This window comes from Gouania willdenowi, chromosome 13 (genome assembly GCF_900634775.1).
Source record: "Gouania willdenowi chromosome 13, fGouWil2.1, whole genome shotgun sequence".
In the NCBI taxonomy this organism is placed as follows: domain Eukaryota; kingdom Metazoa; phylum Chordata; class Actinopteri; order Blenniiformes; family Gobiesocidae; genus Gouania; species Gouania willdenowi.
In genome coordinates, this window is record NC_041056.1 from 15,147,206 (window position 1) to 15,166,748 (window position 19,543).

At 37.6% G+C, this 19,543-nt stretch overlaps 1 protein-coding gene across 1 annotated transcript in view; it reads left to right on the plus strand.

Annotated features, from left to right (window-relative positions):
- The window catches only part of ppm1lb (protein phosphatase, Mg2+/Mn2+ dependent, 1Lb), a 52,890-nt gene that overhangs the window by 21,024 nt on the left and 12,323 nt on the right, over positions 1 to 19,543 (plus strand). Inside the window, exon 2 of the mRNA XM_028463974.1 lies at positions 14,855 to 15,071. Coding sequence (XP_028319775.1) covers positions 14,855 to 15,071 — 217 coding nt within the window. The remainder of the gene's footprint in view (positions 1 to 14,854; positions 15,072 to 19,543) is intronic.

A 19,543-nucleotide genomic window follows, 5' to 3' on the forward strand; every position in this document is an offset into this window, starting at 1 on the left:
CACACAAATTGCCAATTTGTCACAAAAAGCTGAGAAAAACATCTTTTTTTGAAAAAACCTATTAATGACTTTGAAGCAATTTTTTTTTTTTCTTAGCTTCAGTGACACCTCAACATTTGTTTCCTTCTATAAAACTACAAAAACAACACTGACGTCTTTAGACGTCTTTGACAGTCAATGAGTTAACATTCAAAACAACATGTTTTTTCATTGATTACACCATGTGATATAAGCACCAGGAAAAAGTGTGAGCCCCTGCAAATATTGTTGACTTTCATTGACACAATTATTTTTCTGTAATTTTTGCGTTCTCTTACGGGCCGAATTGATTAATCCAAAGGACCGGATTTTGCCCCCGGGCCTTGAGTTTCACACATATGCTCTACAGGTAAAGCAGGCACAGATGACGAATACAGAAAAACTATCATCAGTGGCAGTTTGTGTCTCATTTCAGAACACACAAGAATCCTAAATCAGTCTGTATCTGCTGTGCCAGTGTGTGGGAAGCAATGTTCTCTCACACACACACACACACACGCACACACACACACACACACACACACACTCAAACACTGATATGATGCAGGATCCAGGGCCACCCCAGTGCTTGTATCTGGCCTGTTTCACATGCCAAAAGTAGTTGCTTCGTTTCAGTTTCATCTTATTAATACCTTTCACTCACACACAATTTTTTGTCATTATGCAAGCTCTTGTCCTGGTGGTGCACACTTAACTGCTTTCATAACCAGAGTCTGTTGTTGCTGTTTCATTCTGATTCATGGAGGGCGTTACCTCTCAGTGCAATGCATAGAGTGCTTACACGAAGGCTTTTATTTGTGTCAACAAGCTTTATGAGAGCAGCAGCAGATGGAGCAGCTGACTATTGATTTTTATAAATGCCTGTATGTCTATCAGCTTGTGTAGCTCTTTTCCAGTGGCACACAAACAGGCTGCGGGAATGTGTGTGTCTATTCTCCAACTCGAAGAAAAACTCCACATCGTCTTGAAAATTGATTGGACTACTTTTTTTTAGAATTCAACCAACCAAATTTAGTTTTTCAAAAATAGCTGTTGCATTTCACAGCACATCTGTCAAAAGAAAGGTTCTTTTCAAAATAAAAGACAAGTTCAACATGAGAGACATTAGGTATTTATTTATTTTTGACCAGCTACACGTGACCCACCCTGGACATGTTCATGACCCACTTTAGGGTCCCGACCCACCAGTTGAGAATCGCTGCTTTAGAGCGTCCAATTTGGCCCGCAGAAGAAAGTAAGAATGACAGAGAAAACATGAATTATTGTGTAAATTGCCTAAAGAAAAATCCAGTTGTAGATATCTCAAATTCACCAATTTAATGAAACTTAGGGGCTTGCATTTTTCCTTTGTTTATGTTACATTAATGCAGTCATTTTTAATTGCCAATTGTGGAACGAACTCTCCATATTTCACACAAATCTTGCAATTTCTCACAGACAATTGCACAAAATTCCTCAAAATTACACAAAAATTACTAACAAAATATTTTTTTTTAGGTGAATTGAACTGATATTGAACTGAACTAAAATGAGTTTGACACCCCTGAAACAACAGAAGGGTCTGTTATAACTCTTGCATTTACACATAATTTATTTCTGAGGGACTAATCGCAGTGGGATAAATGAGGCTGGTAGTTTATAATTAAAGTGATAGATGTACAGGAGCAGCTGTTTCCAGAGTGACGACTGGAAAAGGTGAATAAGGTTAAGAAGGATAAAGCGGACATAGATTAAATGAGATAGTGTAGAGAGAGAAAGGAGATTAAAAAAAACAAAAACTACACTTTAATCACACGTGTCAGAAATTTAAGTTTTTTTCTTTTTTTTTTTAATTGATGTCCCAATCATTGAGCCGCTGCCTGCTGCTTCTCAACGGGTCGTGTGTGAGTAAGTGTGTAAGTAACGCATATGTGCACCTGAAATATGGATCAGCAGTTTGGTGCCATATGCTCACTTTCTGATTACCGTTTCGTGACTGCTGTGTTGTTAAATTATAGAAGTGGCTCCACACAGCGGCTTTAGAAGCCAGCTGTATGGAGATGAGATCCATTATGAATAGGTGGACACAGGAAGCAGGGGCTAGAGTCCAGGAAGCTGTTGAGCCAGGATGGCGGAAGCAGCTTTTGGCGCTCGCTGTGACTCACAATGTGCCTTTTTGTGTCACTTGGTGGCACATTTTCAGGATTAAAAAGTCAATAAATTGATCTGTATTTCATTAATTAAGTAGGAGATTAGCAATGCTAATTCACAGCTAAAGTTTGTACCCTTTGTGTGTAATTATTGAACTTGCATGAGGAGTATTTTGTCTTGTTGTGTGACTTTATTGCATTTCATACTCAAGTTTTACTGGAATAAAATCATATTGGCAACACTCTTACTGATAATATCACCTAACACGTTTCTACTAATCTACCAACAAGATACTGAGACACATTCCATACAAATGTTTCTTGTCTTTTACTTTGAAATAGGAAAACACATGTAGAAAACTACCATCATCAAGCCTGGAACAATTCCAGACTCTGTACCAGCGACTGAGATCTAGCTGCAATACAGATAGATTTCTGTCTGGATTTCCAGGCTAACATCATCTAAACCTAAACCATTATTTACCAATAATTCCTGCCTATTTATTTTCAATCACATCACATTAATGTAGTTTTAAAGATATGTATGATGCTGAATAATAACTTTGTGGTCATTTTATATCAACTTTTAGCCTTCAAATACGCGTAATATGCCTTCATATTGCCAATGTGTGAATAGCATTTTAAACCAATGTTTCAGCACTTAGTTACAGTTCGTCCAGTTCCTTGCACATTATGACTTTAATCTTAAAATAACCAGGAGATACAGTAACAGTGGACTGATTTTGACATTGCAGTAACACGGACTTCCTTCAGTAACCACAGTCTGTCCAACATGTCAACCTCCACAAAAGCTTTAACTTTATCTGCAGCTTCTAAATTTCCCCTCATTACTACTAGTAAAGTTCACTGATAGTCTTTCAGTTTAGCTGTCTTTCTACGTTTAAAGCAGGGGTGTCAAACTCATTTTAGTTCAGGGGCCAGATATGGAGCAGTTTGATCTTAAGTTGGTCACAGATTTTATGCTGAAAAAAGAGTAATTTCAACATTATTGCCGTAGTTTGCACTTAGTATCATAAAATATGTAAGAAACCGACAATATCCAAGAAATAAGTCATAGATTTTAAATTTCTTTGATTTTGTGACCAATTTCCATTTAATTAAGTGACATGTTATGTAGTAATTTGAGAAAAATTAGAGGATATTATAAGAATTTTAGTTTTGTTTTTCAACAGTTTAACATTAAAAATGACTGCCATCATGCGATATAAGCACCAAGCAAACCGTGAGCCCCTGCAAATATTGTTGGGTTTTATTTACACAATGATTGACGTGTTTCCTGTTATTTTTGCTGTCTCCTGCAGGCTGATTTGGATGATTTAAAGGGCCGAGTTTGGCCCTCGGGCCTTGAGTTTGACACATATGCTTTAAAGAGTACACGGCAGTCATCATAGGATAGGCTAAAATGAATGCTTTATACTGTATCTCAGAATAATCTGACAGCGGTGTTAAGGCATTTGATTGAATGATCAACTTTTGAGACTATAGTGTTGTCATTAGACAACCTGAGATTTAGAGTTCAGGGTGTGTGAACACCATTATGAAAACCTCGAGTGTTCAGTTTTAGATCTGTACTCAGGTTGATAGATGGAGCTCATCTCAGAAGAAACTATAAAGAAGGAGCTGAAGATGCCATCAGCTGTTGTGTTTACCTTATATAAACAAGTCCATTCTCCCATTCCTTTGATGTTTCCTCATGACTCGCATTAAACGCATTGTTTTGTGATAATACATTTGTCTAACAGTGGTGGTGATGATCTGTGAACACATGTATTCATTTTTTTGCAGCCTTTTTATCTGTCTGTTCATCTGTTTGTTTTTTAATCTCAAAATCTTTTGATATCCTCCTCTGTGAATGGGAAAGTGAAGGCATGTTTTGTGTTTATTTTCCCTTTACTTTTCGAACATTGCTTTGGTGCTTTGTCATGAGCAGAGAACCATATTTTATGATCGTATTCACAAATGTGGTGAAGTGTGTGTTGCTTGCTGTGAATTTGAGATAAATGCAAATTGAATTTTCAAATCCGAGAAGCTGAATAGTGAGGGGAGGAAAAAAAAAGGGAAAGCGTAGAAGCAATGAGCCATGAAGACGTTGGAGAGAAAGGTGTTGGAGACGATGTTGGCATTGAGTCGTGTTCACGGCTTCGCAACAGAATCATTTCAAATGAGTCTGGTGCACGGTTTCATATGACGTTACAAGTTGAGTCCAAGGCAAGTTTTTATGGACGCTGCGTCCTCGTACAACAATTGCATGCCATCCTAATTGGATGTTTCAATATCAAACTGTGTTTCATCACATGGCTTCAGTGGCTGAAAAAGGCAGCTGAGGACAGACTGTCACTCGCTGTGCTTTGCAGGCAGATGTTTGAGATGTCTTAGTGAGGCTTATCAAACATAAAAAGCTTGACAGAGATGCTAATAATCTGCCAGGAGATCTGCTTCACCATTTAATCAAGCAGGAAATGATTGATAAGGACTTCAATCACACGTCTTAGACATCCTGTGTGTGTGTGTGTGCCTGTGTGTGCGCGCGTGTGCTGATAGACAGTGACATGGTTCATTAGCTGATGATGAAAGACCCCACCGTGGCAGCCCAGTGTTCACGCTCTGAATGTGCATGCAGAGGGTTTGCATTGTTTGGTGACGCATCGACGCGTTGTAGGAGAGGAGTCTAAGCGAGTCAGCAAGAAGAGAGGGGGCTGATGAGGCTTGCCACCCTGAATGGTGTATGAATATTTATGAAATTGATATATCAGTGCCTGCCAGAGAACACAGGCCCCAGAGTGAAGGGATACAAATAGGAACAGTTGCCAAGTGTGTGTTGGTTTAAAGTGTGTGGGCTCTGGTTAGATATTGGTCCAGTCCGGGCATAAATCAGCAAGTAGGTTAGTATGGGATTGAAATAGGTGTGTGTGTGTGTGCCTTTTGATGTGTGTGTGTGTGTGTGTGTGTGTGGGTGTGTCAGAAGGAGAAAGAAAAGCGAGGCTGACATTTACTTAGCTCTTTTCCTCGAGGCCTTTTGTGCCCCACATTGAAAGAAGGGAGAACACACTCTCTTTTTTTTGGAAACTTTACATCACATCCTCCCTCACTGTGTGTTCCATACAAAAGGATGCTATGCACTCTTACTTACTTTGAAAGCAACAATTTCTGGTATATCATATGAAAAAGCTGATTTTTTAGGGCCCGAGCACCGAAGGCCCTATTGTTCTCGTACAAATTCTTCTTAATCTTCTTCTTCTTCACTTGACTTGGATTTTTGAGTCCCTTCCCGGGGGTGCAATTTTATGAAATTTGGCAGGACGGCATAGTTTTTCTTATTCAATTTCTGCACTCGTTAGCGCCACCTAGCGTTTGTAGCTTTCCAGTGGTGTGAATTAGCTTGATGACATTCGGTAGGTACTGTATATGCAGTGGACCGTGACTTGCAAAAATGTAATTTGTACCTAAATTCAACAGGAAGTCTGCAATTTTGAATTTAGTTTTTTAGTTTCTGTCTTCTAACATTTCATTTTGTTTTTAGAAACAGAAAAATAAAATCAACCCGTTTTTAAAGTTTAGATTTGCCCTTCTTTACCATATTAATAAATTTATTTCAAAATGAAAATTAAATGACCAGTCATTTATGTCTTTATTCTAAATTCAAAATTCCAATGTCCAAAACATACACTGACATTGATTGCAGAAAAATCTCCTCCCCACTTTGGTGGGATATACGTGCAGATATTTCTGCAGATGACAAACCTTGTTTTGCCATGTCCAAAATCACGTCAGATTAAGGTCCAAAAGACATTTGATCTGGGTTAGGGAAACCATTGCTAGAAGTCATACATTTTTGACTCTTGCAAGCAACATTGCACTGTCCTATACATGCTCTTACTTTGAAAAAAACCCCCAGCAACTTCCGGTTTCACCATTAAAAAAAAATGTTTTGTCTTGGGTTGTTTTGTTTTCCTGCATTTCAATTTTTTGTTTTTAGAAATAAAATGAAATCAACTGTTTTTTAAAGTTGGGTTTATTCCTTCTTGACCCTGATTTAAGAAAAATAATGCCTTGAGTTTCAATCTTATTTTTTGTTTTTTTCAATATGTTATTCTGAACGGAAAATCCGACGCCCAAAACGTCCAGTGACTGACTCGTTATATGTAATCATTTTTTTAATTTAATTTACATGTATAAACATTTTAACATCCACAGAAAGAGAACTTGATAACAAATTAACTTAGTGATTAACAAAATAAATTACCAGCAAAAAAAACATAAAAATTGAAAAGAAGAGAAAGCTTTTGGACTCAGATCAGTCAGAGTCACACACACACACACACACGCGCACACACACACACACACACACACACACACACACACACACACACACACACACACACACACACCCTACAGAGTCGTGTATATAAATAGATCAGAGGTAGGTGTTAGGGTCTGAAGGACAAATGCTATTCTAATAGATGTCAAAGGACCGGCCCATGGAGGTATACAGCATCTATATTTGATAAGTGTCCTCCTCTCTTCTCTCATTAGACCCCATCTTTAGAACCAGTATGAACACTTTTGTACTACAAAGAAGAGTGTTTTGCAAACTTCTATCAGTTCTGGCTCTGTCCTCCGTACAAGGGCACCTGTGAGCTGATGGATATCTGAGAAGTGCTTAGCCAAACCCTTTGGGTCCCCATAGAAGCAGGAGGCATCACTGCAGTGCTGCATCTGTTACATCGGAAAAACCTGCAAATGTGCAGTATTTTACTCATCTGAGGCTCATGTACTTTATCTGCATTATAAGTGGAAACTACATAGTTACAGAATACTATCATCATTTTTTTTATTACAGTCTGAAATCGTATTGAGTCTGAGTTGGTATCTTCTACTCTTACTTTGATTGAATTAAATATCTTACTATTTACATTTTTCTAAACCTACTGTATTTGTTTACCTGTTTCATTCCAGTTTTAATCTAGAGGAAATACAAAGGAGAGAAATGCAGCAAATCATATATGAGTCAGTGAAACCAATTATGTTGTTGATTATTTATATTTAAATGTCATTCACAACCTTTTAGTGGTTTAGCACAAAAATAGCTTCAGGTCAGAAGAAATCCAATCATCATATAATAACATTTTAATGACATTGAATAAAAAACAGATGCAAATTAAATATTCAGCTTTACCTAGCATGTTGTTTGTTTGGTTTTTATATGTGCAAAGTGTCATCTTTGTTCAATTCAACTTTATTTATATAGCGCAAGTTACAACAAAGTCATCTCAAAGCACTTAACAAAAAAAAAAAAATAGAGTCCATAGTAAGAAAGAAAGAACCCAATAAGATACACATGAACAAGCATTTAGCGACAGTGGGAAGAAAAAACTCCCTCTTTTTTATAGAAAGAAATCTCCAGCGGAACCAGGTTCAGAAATGGCAGCTACCCGCTTTGACTGGTTGGGGTTAGTGAAGAGAAGGGCAAACAGAATAGGATAGAAGGATAGACCATCCGAGTGTTCCAGACTAGTACTGCTGCCCTTTGCTTACTGGATTGTCTCCACAACACGTGTTACTAAAACTAAAACAGTCTAAATGTATTTTTAGATAAGATTTCTGACCCCTGGGGAGTTGTCTGTGCAAGTGGTGCAGGATGTTCAACGCTCCACTGAGAGCTAAGAAGCACAAGGCTCACCTGTACTGCCTTCACACAATAAATATTGCTACACACGGCAGCAGATGGTGACACTTGCAATTAACTTGTATATATCTCTTTTTCATGGTGTGACTGTTTACTGTAGTTACCCTAAGTTTAACATTGTGTGACAAAGAATGAGAGAACCACACCTTTATGTTAGTGATATCCACTAATTACGTGGGAAAAGTTTCCCACCAGTCCTCTTCTATTGTGTTTTTCCAGTTACTTTGATGTTCCGACCAGTCATCACCACACCACACCCCAACAGTCTTTCTGGGCAAGGAGAGGATCTATCCTGTTGTACAAGATTCTTTCATTCAGTCACATAATTATTGTGTAATTATTCCTAAAGACAAGTTTAAGAACCTCCTGTACCCAATAAGATAAGACCAAACTTTCTGGTGTTTAATGCCTAAATTGTACTTTAAACGTTGATAGATTCTTTTGCAACTGAGATCATTTATAGCAGTGGAAAATTTGGTGACTTTAAATTCAGTTGCCTTCTCCCATTTCAATTATTATGAAAAGACTTCCCTAAAGAGACTCAGGAAAAAATGAAGCGTGGGAAGACATACTTACTTAGGAATGTGTAATGTTGATTCAGATTTATCATTTGTTTTCTCCCATCAGTGCCACCAAAGGCGTGGGATTATGTGCACTTTGTGCTCGCTGTTGGTAATAATAGACCCACTCCAGGTGGAGAATGAAAAAGTTTCCAAAGCTTTTGTGAGAAAGCAACCACATGTTAAAAAAAAAAACTCCTTTGCACAGCCGCTCTGTCGCAGCTGAAGAGTTTTCGACACCAGTTTACTTGTTTAGTCTATTTGTATTAAGAATACAAGTGGTAAATGATAGAATAACGAAGCCTTCAAAAACAAAGACATGCCAAAAACATACAGAAAAGCCTGTTTGGTTCATTAGTTTAACTATTAACAGAGGTTAAAGTAATGGAAGTACTCACATTGCTTTTATGTGTACTTTTTTGGGTATATTTGAAAACAGTAATTTTACTTGTACTTAAGTTCGTTTTAAAAGAAGTAAAGTAATTTGTTACGTTTCTACACCCAAACTTTACTGAGTAAATTATGTTTTTTTCTGTTGATCAACGGACATTGTGAAACTACAAAAAATGAAATGACTAGACAACAATCAAATGCATCACAACATAGCCGACAAATCAAATTAACCGTAATGCACTGCAACAAAACAGCATTGAGTGTCGGTTATTTTCTCAGTTTTAGAGTTCATAAATGTTGCTATACAAACCTTTTATTTTATAAAAGGCATCTGTTTGTGGGGGGAAAAAAATTAAGTTCCAATTGTGCAAGATTTGGTCTCGTCCTTTTTCAGTTTATACATGAGATGTTTACTGTATGTACGGGAATTATGGCAAGATTTGTTACCAACATTATACATAAGGGGTAAAAGTAACTATTTAATTGAGCTACTTTTTACTTGTACTTAACTATTTTTTGTATGACTATTTGTACTTGAGTACAGTTTCAATGAAGTAACAGTACTTCTACTTGAGTAGAATATATCAGCACTCTTTACACCTCTGACTGTTAGGTTTAAATTAAATGAAGTCTTAAAAATGAGTTTCCAGTTGAAAGCGGCTTTATTCCCACTCTTTCTTGTTTTAGCCTTTCTCGCCTGCATGCTTTTTCACATTCGCCTCCTCATTTCTTTTTTGCCTCCATCGCTCTCACACCCTCACTGTGGTGTTTATGGCCCGTACTGATTAATGCCAGTTGGAGTCGCTCTAATTGCAACCTCTTTGCTCAGTGAGACAAGCAGGTGGGTTTAGAAGCGCCAAGGCCAAAGGTATCAACAACTTATCTCTATCTGGGACACACACAGGTCCAGACATTGGCACACACACACACATGCGCACACGATGTGAGACTACGCCTCTGCCATGCTGCTGCTGCTTAGCACCCATGGCCTGTGTTGATTATTACTAAAGGAAGAAATGACAGGGCTGCAGTGTGGAGTGGCTGGCATTACATTTCGCAGGTGCCATATTTACACTGTGGCAGCTTTGTGCATGTGCGATGCAAAGGATATGCTGCACGTACGCTAAAGGCAGCAGGGAAAGATGAAAGGTAAATATTATTTACTGCCATGCCTGAGATTTTTCAACATTAACACCTCTCAACACTGCTGCGCCTTTTGATCAAATAGGTTTTTTCATTTTCTGTACAACAGCCAGGTTGAGTTTTCCTGCTGATGTCTGGGAAATCCTAAAGGAAAATACACACTTCGGTGTACAAAACAGGGGACGGAACCTAGATAAGCAAACTGCTTCTCTTGTCTCCTTTTTTCGGAGACAAGAGAAGCAGTTTGTCGGAAATAAACTGAATAAATAAATTGTTAAAATGGATATATAAGATGCCAGGAGTGTGTTTTAAGACATTTAATAAAACATTGTTATTGTTCTAAGCTCTGCTAATCCAGTCTATAAATATTAGGCATTATTATCACTGGATGAAAGATGGTTAGCTATTGTAAAGAAAGTGTTTGCATTTTCTTAGTACTTTGTTTCCATGACAACTAAATAAATAGTTATTTACTTTTTTGCATGTTCTCTCTAGTGGTGTATAGGTTTCTCCACATGCTCAGACTTTGTTTTACAGTCAAAATATATTCATCATAAAGTCTCTTTGAGGCTATTTTTTTTTTTTACTAATGTAGGATTAGTAAAGTTTTTCTTACCATTCAGCACACTAGGGATCAGTATATTCAGATATTTTCTGCATCAGCGTATCCTCTCCATGGTAGTAGTATCCATGGCGAATAGATGGAAGACAGGGACTTCATTCCATCAAATATACCCATTCTCTCCTTTAACCTGACGTACTGTATGTCTTTTGGGCGATACCTAGAGTCGCCCTAGTAGATTGCCATAGATGGGGTTTTTTCCACCACAATATACAGTATATAATTTGTCGATCAACCATGATGGCCTTCTACTAGATTTTTTAATCAGCTACAGTACAGACCAGATCGTTATGATTTGTTTTTATTTCTCATATTCCTATATACCTAATTGTTTACTTTCAACAGCATTTTTTGGGGGTCTTTTTTGCATTTCCAAAAATATTGTGTCTCTATCACGAGCCCATTATCTTCTATCGTATTGTGAACTCAGTATATTGTATCACCCCTACCTTTAGCTGACAGATGGCCTTGATTTGATGTGTTTACACCCCCTCTACTAGTCCAGGCTTTTTAAAGCTGAGTTCTTACCCTGCATTGTGTATTTATTTAGAGACTGTGGCTTCACTCCCAGAATGTGAATCACATCTTCTGTGGTTTGCTTCCCTTAATGTGCAAGATCTGCCTCTGTTTGTGTGGCTGTGTGCAAATTTAGATGTCTGGTGTCGTTTGAAGTGAATTTCAGAAGTGAACGATAGTTTCTGAACAGATAAAGATACGTTCTTTGAATCAAAGATCTTAGAACTCATGTCGGGGCTGGACTTTGTGTGCACTGCTGCATACTGGAGATCAAACACCTCTTAATGGGACGTACAGTATGCTGAGTCAATTTGAGGCTTTGGCACCTGTAGTAGGTCTACCTACAGTATACTTACCAGAAGTTGCCATTTGTGCACATCTGTATAAGAGGCAGAATTTCTGTGTGAGTGTGAAAGCTGAAGGCGCTCAAGCTTTACATGCTACTTTTATTGCATTTTTTAATTATCCAACAATCAGCCACTTTTATTATTCTTTTATTACTCTGCCTTTTGTCGCCAAAGTCCTCACTCACTCACTCACTCACTCTAAGGTAGCCAAGGGAACAGACTGCTGGCCACTACACACACTTTCTGAAATGTGAACCTGAGTGTTTCTCTCAGCGGGTGTTTTCAAAGGTTTCCTAACATCTGCAAGTATTTACTGACTTTTCTAAGAGTGCATTTACTGAGACCTGTTGGTCACTAAAGGTAGACAAAAAACGGCTCCACAATGGGTGCGGAGATGAAATTGGTTGGTGTTTCTAAGGCCGGATTTCAACCCGTGCTGTTTAGATCATGCTTTTCCTTTTGCTTGTAACCTCAGAGCTGCTAACATTCCTTTTCAACACAAATGAGAGGGTTTCTATTTGTGTTACCCGGCAAAGTTCTCCTCAACCATTACTTGCACACTCGCAATAGAAATCTGCATCTGGCAAAAGTGTGACACATGCAGAGCTTAGGTGTGAGGGAGTGAGGTTAGGCTTTGTGATGTCACATAGACTGGCTAGGCTATCTGTACAAGCTGCACTACTATAATGAACATTGATAATCTTGCATAGCAGAAGCCCTGATACCCTAAATTTGAGGTCTGTTTATCTATCCTCCTTCAGTACCTATACATAGAATACTTGACGCCATTGCTTTCATTGGGGTTCCCGTCTGGTAACAAGTAATTTCACTTCCTAAGTTTCTTGCTACAGTCTAAAAAAGGTACCAGTAATTTGTTTTAATTAGCTAATAAACTGCTTACTTCAGTCTAGGGGTGTCCAAATGCCACTTTTTTTTTTACTTTTGGTGCTATACTTATTTTGCAGCCTTGTGTATTGGCCGATACTAATATCCGTCCGATGCTATATCACCCTAAATCCTACATACTATACTTTTCTTACTTGTTTTGTAGTGCGCTATGTTAGAAAAGGCATGATCAAGTGTTATTCCTCAAACAGAGAACAAGTAGGTATGACAAAAACTAACCCATTTATTGTTAGCCAATGTGTTACATACATTTTAACCTTATACATAAAAATATTCTACAACCGAATAAAGAAAAAATATAAGACCTTGAAAAATAACGCCATTAAATCAAATAAAAACAATATATATTATATAGCAGATTTTAGATGCAGGCTGATATAATCTGACACTCATTCTTTTTGTTGATGTTGGACTGATATTTGATTTCAATATCGGTTCGATTCGGAACACCCTTACTTCAGTTTACATCTTTTTAAGGTTTTGGAGTTATCAAGTTGTATTATTATTATTATTATTTGATAACTTGTCTCTCCTCAGCCATAGACTTTTATCATCAAGGTAGGGGAACAACAAAAAATAAAAATACTGTGTGAAGCGTTCGCTTCAGGCCTCAGTCACATATCTGAAGCGCTGTATTACCAAAGGATCCTCTGCTTTCTTTTCATTTTTATTGGCATGCTTCAGTTAATGTTTCTTACTCTGCTCCTATGTTTCTCCTCATGTGTCCCCCTTTTTTCATTCCTGCTTGATCGGTCAGAGATGGAAATTTCTTTTCATCAGTTTTAAATAGCCTCAGGGTGATTCTGAAGGAAAACTCAACTCAACTTTCCTCATTTCTTTAGGCCTTCGTGCAATGGTTGGAAAGATTTAAAAGACTTTTGGGGGTGTGTTAATGAAAGAATTTAGCAGTCAGGTGAGACTTTTTGATCAAAGTGTTAACAATGCAAAGTTTGTGCAATGTGACACACAGACACACACACAAGAAGTGTTGCTGGGGAAGCCGTGTGTGCTCTCCGAGCAGACAGTTACAGGGATCAGTAATTCTCACTGTGGAACTCTCACAAAGACTTCCTATTCTGTTGATGACCTTTGAACTCTTACTCTAGCATGGTAACCACAGGATGAAGGTATTTCAACACTGATTGTTCGCCGACGACAGAAAAAAGACAGAAACAGTTCTTAGTGATGAGTAGTGACTTTGAACTATTACTATGGGAGGAGACTGAGTCCTGGACCAGTCTGTGGATTCAATGAGAGAAAAGAAAACAATCCTACTCATCCATTTTTGAAACAGAGGGAAGCTTTTGTTTTTAATTGTACAGGTTGAACAAAAATAGACACAGTGTACAACGGAAACCTTTTGAAATCCTAACATGATCCAACAACGGAACAGTAGATTTATTGTTCCTGTGCACAGGAAAGAGAGATCGAAGGAACATCTGAGTTCGCCAGACATTTTTCAGAAAGAATAAGATCTAGATGGAGATGATGGTAATATAGCAGTGCCAAAGAAGAGCACTTGAGACTCCAGATTCATTGGTGGGTCTCTATTTTAAGATCTTAAGCTATTATATTCAGTGCCAGACAAAATATGACTGTCAGACCTCCCACAAGTGAAAGCTGTGTTTGAAACAAGAGCTCTAAGAGCCTGAGATGATGTGGACATCAGCGATAGGTGTGCAAAATATTATCTTTCCTCTGTGCTTTGACCTTGAGTTTGGTGGACTTGCAGGAAATTATATTTCCTGTAAAGTTTACTGTAAAGTCAGCTTCAGAATAAATGTTGACTTTACAGTAAACTGGGCCAGCATGGGGATATTGCTTAGCTTTGTTGTAAAGAATCAACCTGTGCGCATTTTCCTTTACTGCTGTTTATTTGCCGTTATTCAGGACTGACCCCTTTTGTTTTGTATTTAGCCATTTTAAAGCATTTTTTGGAAAAGAGAAGCTTTAGACTTGATGGTTACACTTTGTAGAGGCAGGTTTGTTTTATTTGTGCTTTTTCACTTTTGAATATACACTAACAGCTTGTTTGATAAAAAAAAATGAAGTTTGATGACTGTTTGCTGGTGCCTATCCCCATCTCTGAATGGGGAAAATATGCAAACTCCCCTGGGAATGACCAACTTGAACCCAGGACCTTCTTGCTATTGTAGACGTGCTTAACTAATAAACCACCACACTGCCTGAAAACCTTTTTGAGTAAATGTAAAATGTGAAAATAAGTGATCAGATGATTACTTTAAAGTCCAGATGTTTGTTTATTAAAAGTATGCTAATGAAAAAATGTGATGTCGGTTGTTTCCGTTCACATCGGCATGATGACATTACTTTAATGTTGTATGCTCGGAAATAAAGTTTTTGAACATTCACTCTCAGGATACCATTCTGCTTTTTATTCATTACATTTCTAAATGAAGCTAAATTTTAAAATTCTATTATCTGACATTTCTTTTTTTTTCTTCTTATTCCCCTCTGCTTTCTTTTATCAGGCTGCTGCTGACTTTGCTAAGGCCCATCTGCCGGAGTCTCTACGCCAGCAGCTACTGATCTATGAACGAGAGAAAGAGCGGGACAGGGAAAAAGACAAAGAGAAAGACGAGAAAAGGGAGAGGGTCAGCCTTTCTCATCCATCCATTCTAGAGCAGCAGATACTGACGCTGGACAGAGCAATGCTGGACAAGCTCTCTGCATCCTTCAACGAAGCAGGTGTGTAGCCTATAACGACTTCTTTCAAGAATGACATTTAAGTCTCATCATAAATATAAACACTTTCTCCTCGTGTTCTAATAACATTCAAGTCAGTTTTATTGTGTTACCATTCAGAATTACGCCTTGAGTGTTTAACTCAGCTGGAGATCTAAATGTCAGCAATGTCTTTTGTTTTTTTATCACTTACGTAATGGTGCACGCAACTGTTATTTTCTTCATCACTATTTTCATTTGACAGCGGTTGAATAGGGACTGTCAGCAGCCCAAGGCCTTGCTTATTCAGCTGTTTAAATACAACAGGATCCTCGAAAGACTTGTAGTAATTATCTGTGAAGGAATGAGAGTCGGGGGTAATGTGAGAGAGAGAGAGAGTGATGGGTCGAGAAAGGTGAAAAGGTCAGAGGGAAGAAAGCATTTGGTAAGAGGGCAGTTTGGCTGGTTGGAGCTTAACGGTAAAGAAAGGTGAGAGACCAGTACAACAATAAATGTGAGCTAAGCAGCAAATATCCTTATCAGTGATCCAGGTCATGGTACCATGACCATTCACACTTTAAAGGCTTGCAAGAAATGTATATCCCATTAAAAAGAATACAGTAGGTCCAAATGTATGGGCACCCACAATTTATTTCTTTTAAAATGTGATGAATGGAGCGCAATCTAGATCCGCGGTGGGATAATTGTGGAACCAATCTGACATACTGTAACTCATGTCATAACGATCGGTCAATTATGAACCAAGATCTGAATATTTTAAATTTCACCAATTATGAGTGAGAAAGATTTTTAGATTTTTTTAAAAACTGATCCAGAATCAGTACAGATATATGATATATCGTTTTGGATTCCCTCTAAAATGTAAAAGAATCTTTCATTGCGTTAAGTCTAATGTAAGGACTTTTGACGTAATCCTGCTAACAGACAAACTAGCAAACAAATGCCGGTGAAAATATAATGTAATATAATGTAAAGATGCATTAGTTTGGTCACAGTTCCTTTAATGCAACCTCGATACTGCAAACTACAGATCTAAACCAGCGATTCTCAACTGAAATAAATCTCAAATAAATAAATACTTAAAGTCTGTGTAAAGCAGAAATACATTTGTGTCATGAGTTTGTCACACCACAGAATAGTGTGTCATTGACCACTGAGCCAAATTTGAAAGATATAAAATTAGGTCTCAAAATCATGGAAAAACTAGCTCTTCTTTCTGCTCTTAAATGTTGGGGGCATGTGAGTTAGAGGCGCTGGAAGCACGCAGGGAAGGGCGCCGCCTCCGTGTATTAACCCAAACCCTATGGGAGAGAGCAGTGTGAAACTAAAAAACTTAGGAAAAATCGAAAAATGTTTGGATCGGGCCAAACAGGTGTCAGCGGAAAGGTCTTATCTGTGCATCTCTCCGGGTAGAGACAGAACTGTGGTGCAAAAAAAGTGCTCATTTCATGGAAAATGTGATGTTTTAGTCCCCTGAGACCGAATATGTGTGTTTTCAACAGATATTTTTGAAAAACTAAATTTGGTTGGTTTCATTCCCAGGGTGAGACCAGTTGGGAACCACGGACATAAACCATATAGTAGAGCTAAAACTAGACACCAGGTTCCTCCTAATTAATCAAATTTTCACTATTCAGCATACTGAATTCTACTTCAACAGTTATTTGTAATGCACATACACGTACTCATACTCCTGTCATCGATGGGTTGAGTTTAAGAAAAAAAAATCTGTTCTGCATTGGTTCTAAGTATTTTCTGTTGTTCTTCTTCCCTGTGAATCCCCAAAATAAGCAGATACTGACACAGAATGAGCAGCACACGTCTCACTGCAGCCACAGTAACACTGCCAACATCAGGCCTGCAGTGAGAGAACTCCCCCCACATCAGACTTACATTACACGACACAATCACGTAAGCTTCATTCATTAAAACATTTCACTTGCGTTCAGCCCCCATAGTACGACAAATTAATGGAGGCTGGTAACATATGTTAACACCATACAGGGGATCATTATTGGCTTATTGAACATGTAAGGGAAGGAGAGCTCAAATGTAGATAGTAAGATCATTACACGGTCCAACAGAGGTGACAAGCCAATAACTCCTGTCACAGCGTTCCTGTGGGAAGATCACTGTTTACTGGGTGGTTGAATACCACAAATGTATCCATGGACCATAACCATAAGTGTAATTTGCTGTACTGTGCGATGTTTCTCAGCCTCAGTGGAAGGCAGAGTTCCTTCAACTCAATATTTACAAAAACACAAAATCATTGTACAGTCATTTAAAAACAGAAAAGCAAATACATGACATACATCTGTTTGTGCAGATGTTAACGTACAGTTTCCACCACTAAACAAATCATATCAAATCTTTCTCCGCAGCCTGCACTCCATTTAACGCAGTCACAATCCTAACAGATTGTGGAAAACCACAAATACTTAATTTTGCACAATAATTATTAGAGTTATGACATAAAGTAAAGATAGATACAAACGATAGTCCAAAAAGGAGTACTGCCCACTTTTGAATGCTACCCATTTGTTTATTCAATACATGATAGAGCTTGTGTTCACATTAATAATGATAATTAAGTATATAAATGAATTGGGATTGTTGTCTGTTAATCACATCACTCCTCATACCTGATGATCAAAGAGAGAATACAGCTGCTCAACTCTCTTTCTTGTTTCTTGTAAATCATTGGTTCCCAACCAGGGGTACGTGTAACCCCTAGGGGTACTTGAAAATGTGACAGGGGGTACTTGGAAACATAATGAGTAATTTCATATTCTTTTTCAGACACTGTATGTGTCCACAAGACAGTTTTTCCAACTACTGACATTACATTATGTGGCATCAATGGAAAATATAATAATTTTCATACATTTTTCTAAAAAATCCTTTCTACTATGTTGAAGGTTATCAAAGTACCAAAAATTCAAGCAAATCTATTCCTAGACATAAAATATATATAAATGCATGCAAGGAAAAATGTCATTAATAAGTAGGTTTTTGCTTCTCTGGCAAAGATGTAAACAACATGTAAATAAAACAAGAATTCAACTAAATGAGTGACAGGGGGTACTTTTCATTTAAAGAGAAGCTTGGGGGGTACACCGTTCATATACAGGAAAGGATGGAAAACACTACCATTATTCACCAAAACGCTAAAAATCCCATGTACCTTTCGTTCTTTGGTTATTTCGTTTCAAAACCAAATTAAAAAATTAATAATTTGAAACCAGAAACAGGAAAACTGAAAAACCAAAAACCAAACAAGCAGCGTTTTTCCGTTTCAAAATTAAATTTGGTTCTGTATGTGTGATATTTAAATATTTACGGGGAAACTAGGACAAGAGCTTCATGTTTTAATCTCACCACACAGAGGGGACACACAGACGGACTTTTACTCTGCTGCGTTTGATAAAAAATGATCTTGTATTATGTTGTCCACCTCACACTGATGGCAGAGGCGTAACTTGTGTGTCGATGATGAGTTATTGATGCTGGAAGTCTGAATCTGTGAATATCTGCCAACTTTACCAAACATTGTTACGGTGCAAATAGTATCCAGATAAACTGGTGACTGGGCGGACTTTTGCTCCCGGTCTGGACACAAAAAGAATCACCGCATAAGTCACATCACTGGTGAATTGAAACGTTAATAATACATAAATAAATCAAGACCAAAAAATGGATGTTACGTGAAACATAATGAATCTACTGGTGCTCCTCGTTTCTTGTGATCAACTTTCGTGTGTGTTGACGGCTGCTGTTAGCGGTATTTATAATGTGCAAAATATTTTTTTTTTACTGCCTTCAAAAAAGCTGTAATTGTTTTTGCAAAAGTGTCAAATGGTAGAACTTCTAACGTCTATTGTTCCTCACAGTTGATAGTCAGTCACCAGTTTATGTGGATGCTATTTGGACTTTAACACCGTGAAACAAAACATAAATGTGAGCAGCTTTTTACGAGCTAAAACATCCACAGACTGAATGAAAACACCAGAAACCTGCTGAAATACATCTTAAACAGTCATATTGTGTGAGGAGACCTGGTCCAGAACCTGGAATGATATCCAAATATCGCCCAAACAGAACAAGTTTTTAAAAATTAAAAAGAAATACAGAAAAACGCTGCTTATCTGTTTTTTCGTTTTTAATCAGTAAAACAAAATAACCACACCGCTTATTTCATGGATTGATAAATAAGTTTATATTACGTTTTCAATTCTTGGAAATTCTCTAACCAAATCCACAACATTCTTTTTTAACTAGGAGCTAGAAAGCTCCTCCTCACGAATATTCTTATACTACTTTTTTTTTAATGCAAGTGTACCTATATCGAAAATTTTGCTTTGATAAAAATAAAAGCTAATAGCTAATGATTGACGCCTATTATTATTTGCTGGCATTGTGCTGCATAAATACATCCTTTTCAACATACCAAGGCAACTTCTCGTTGTTAATCC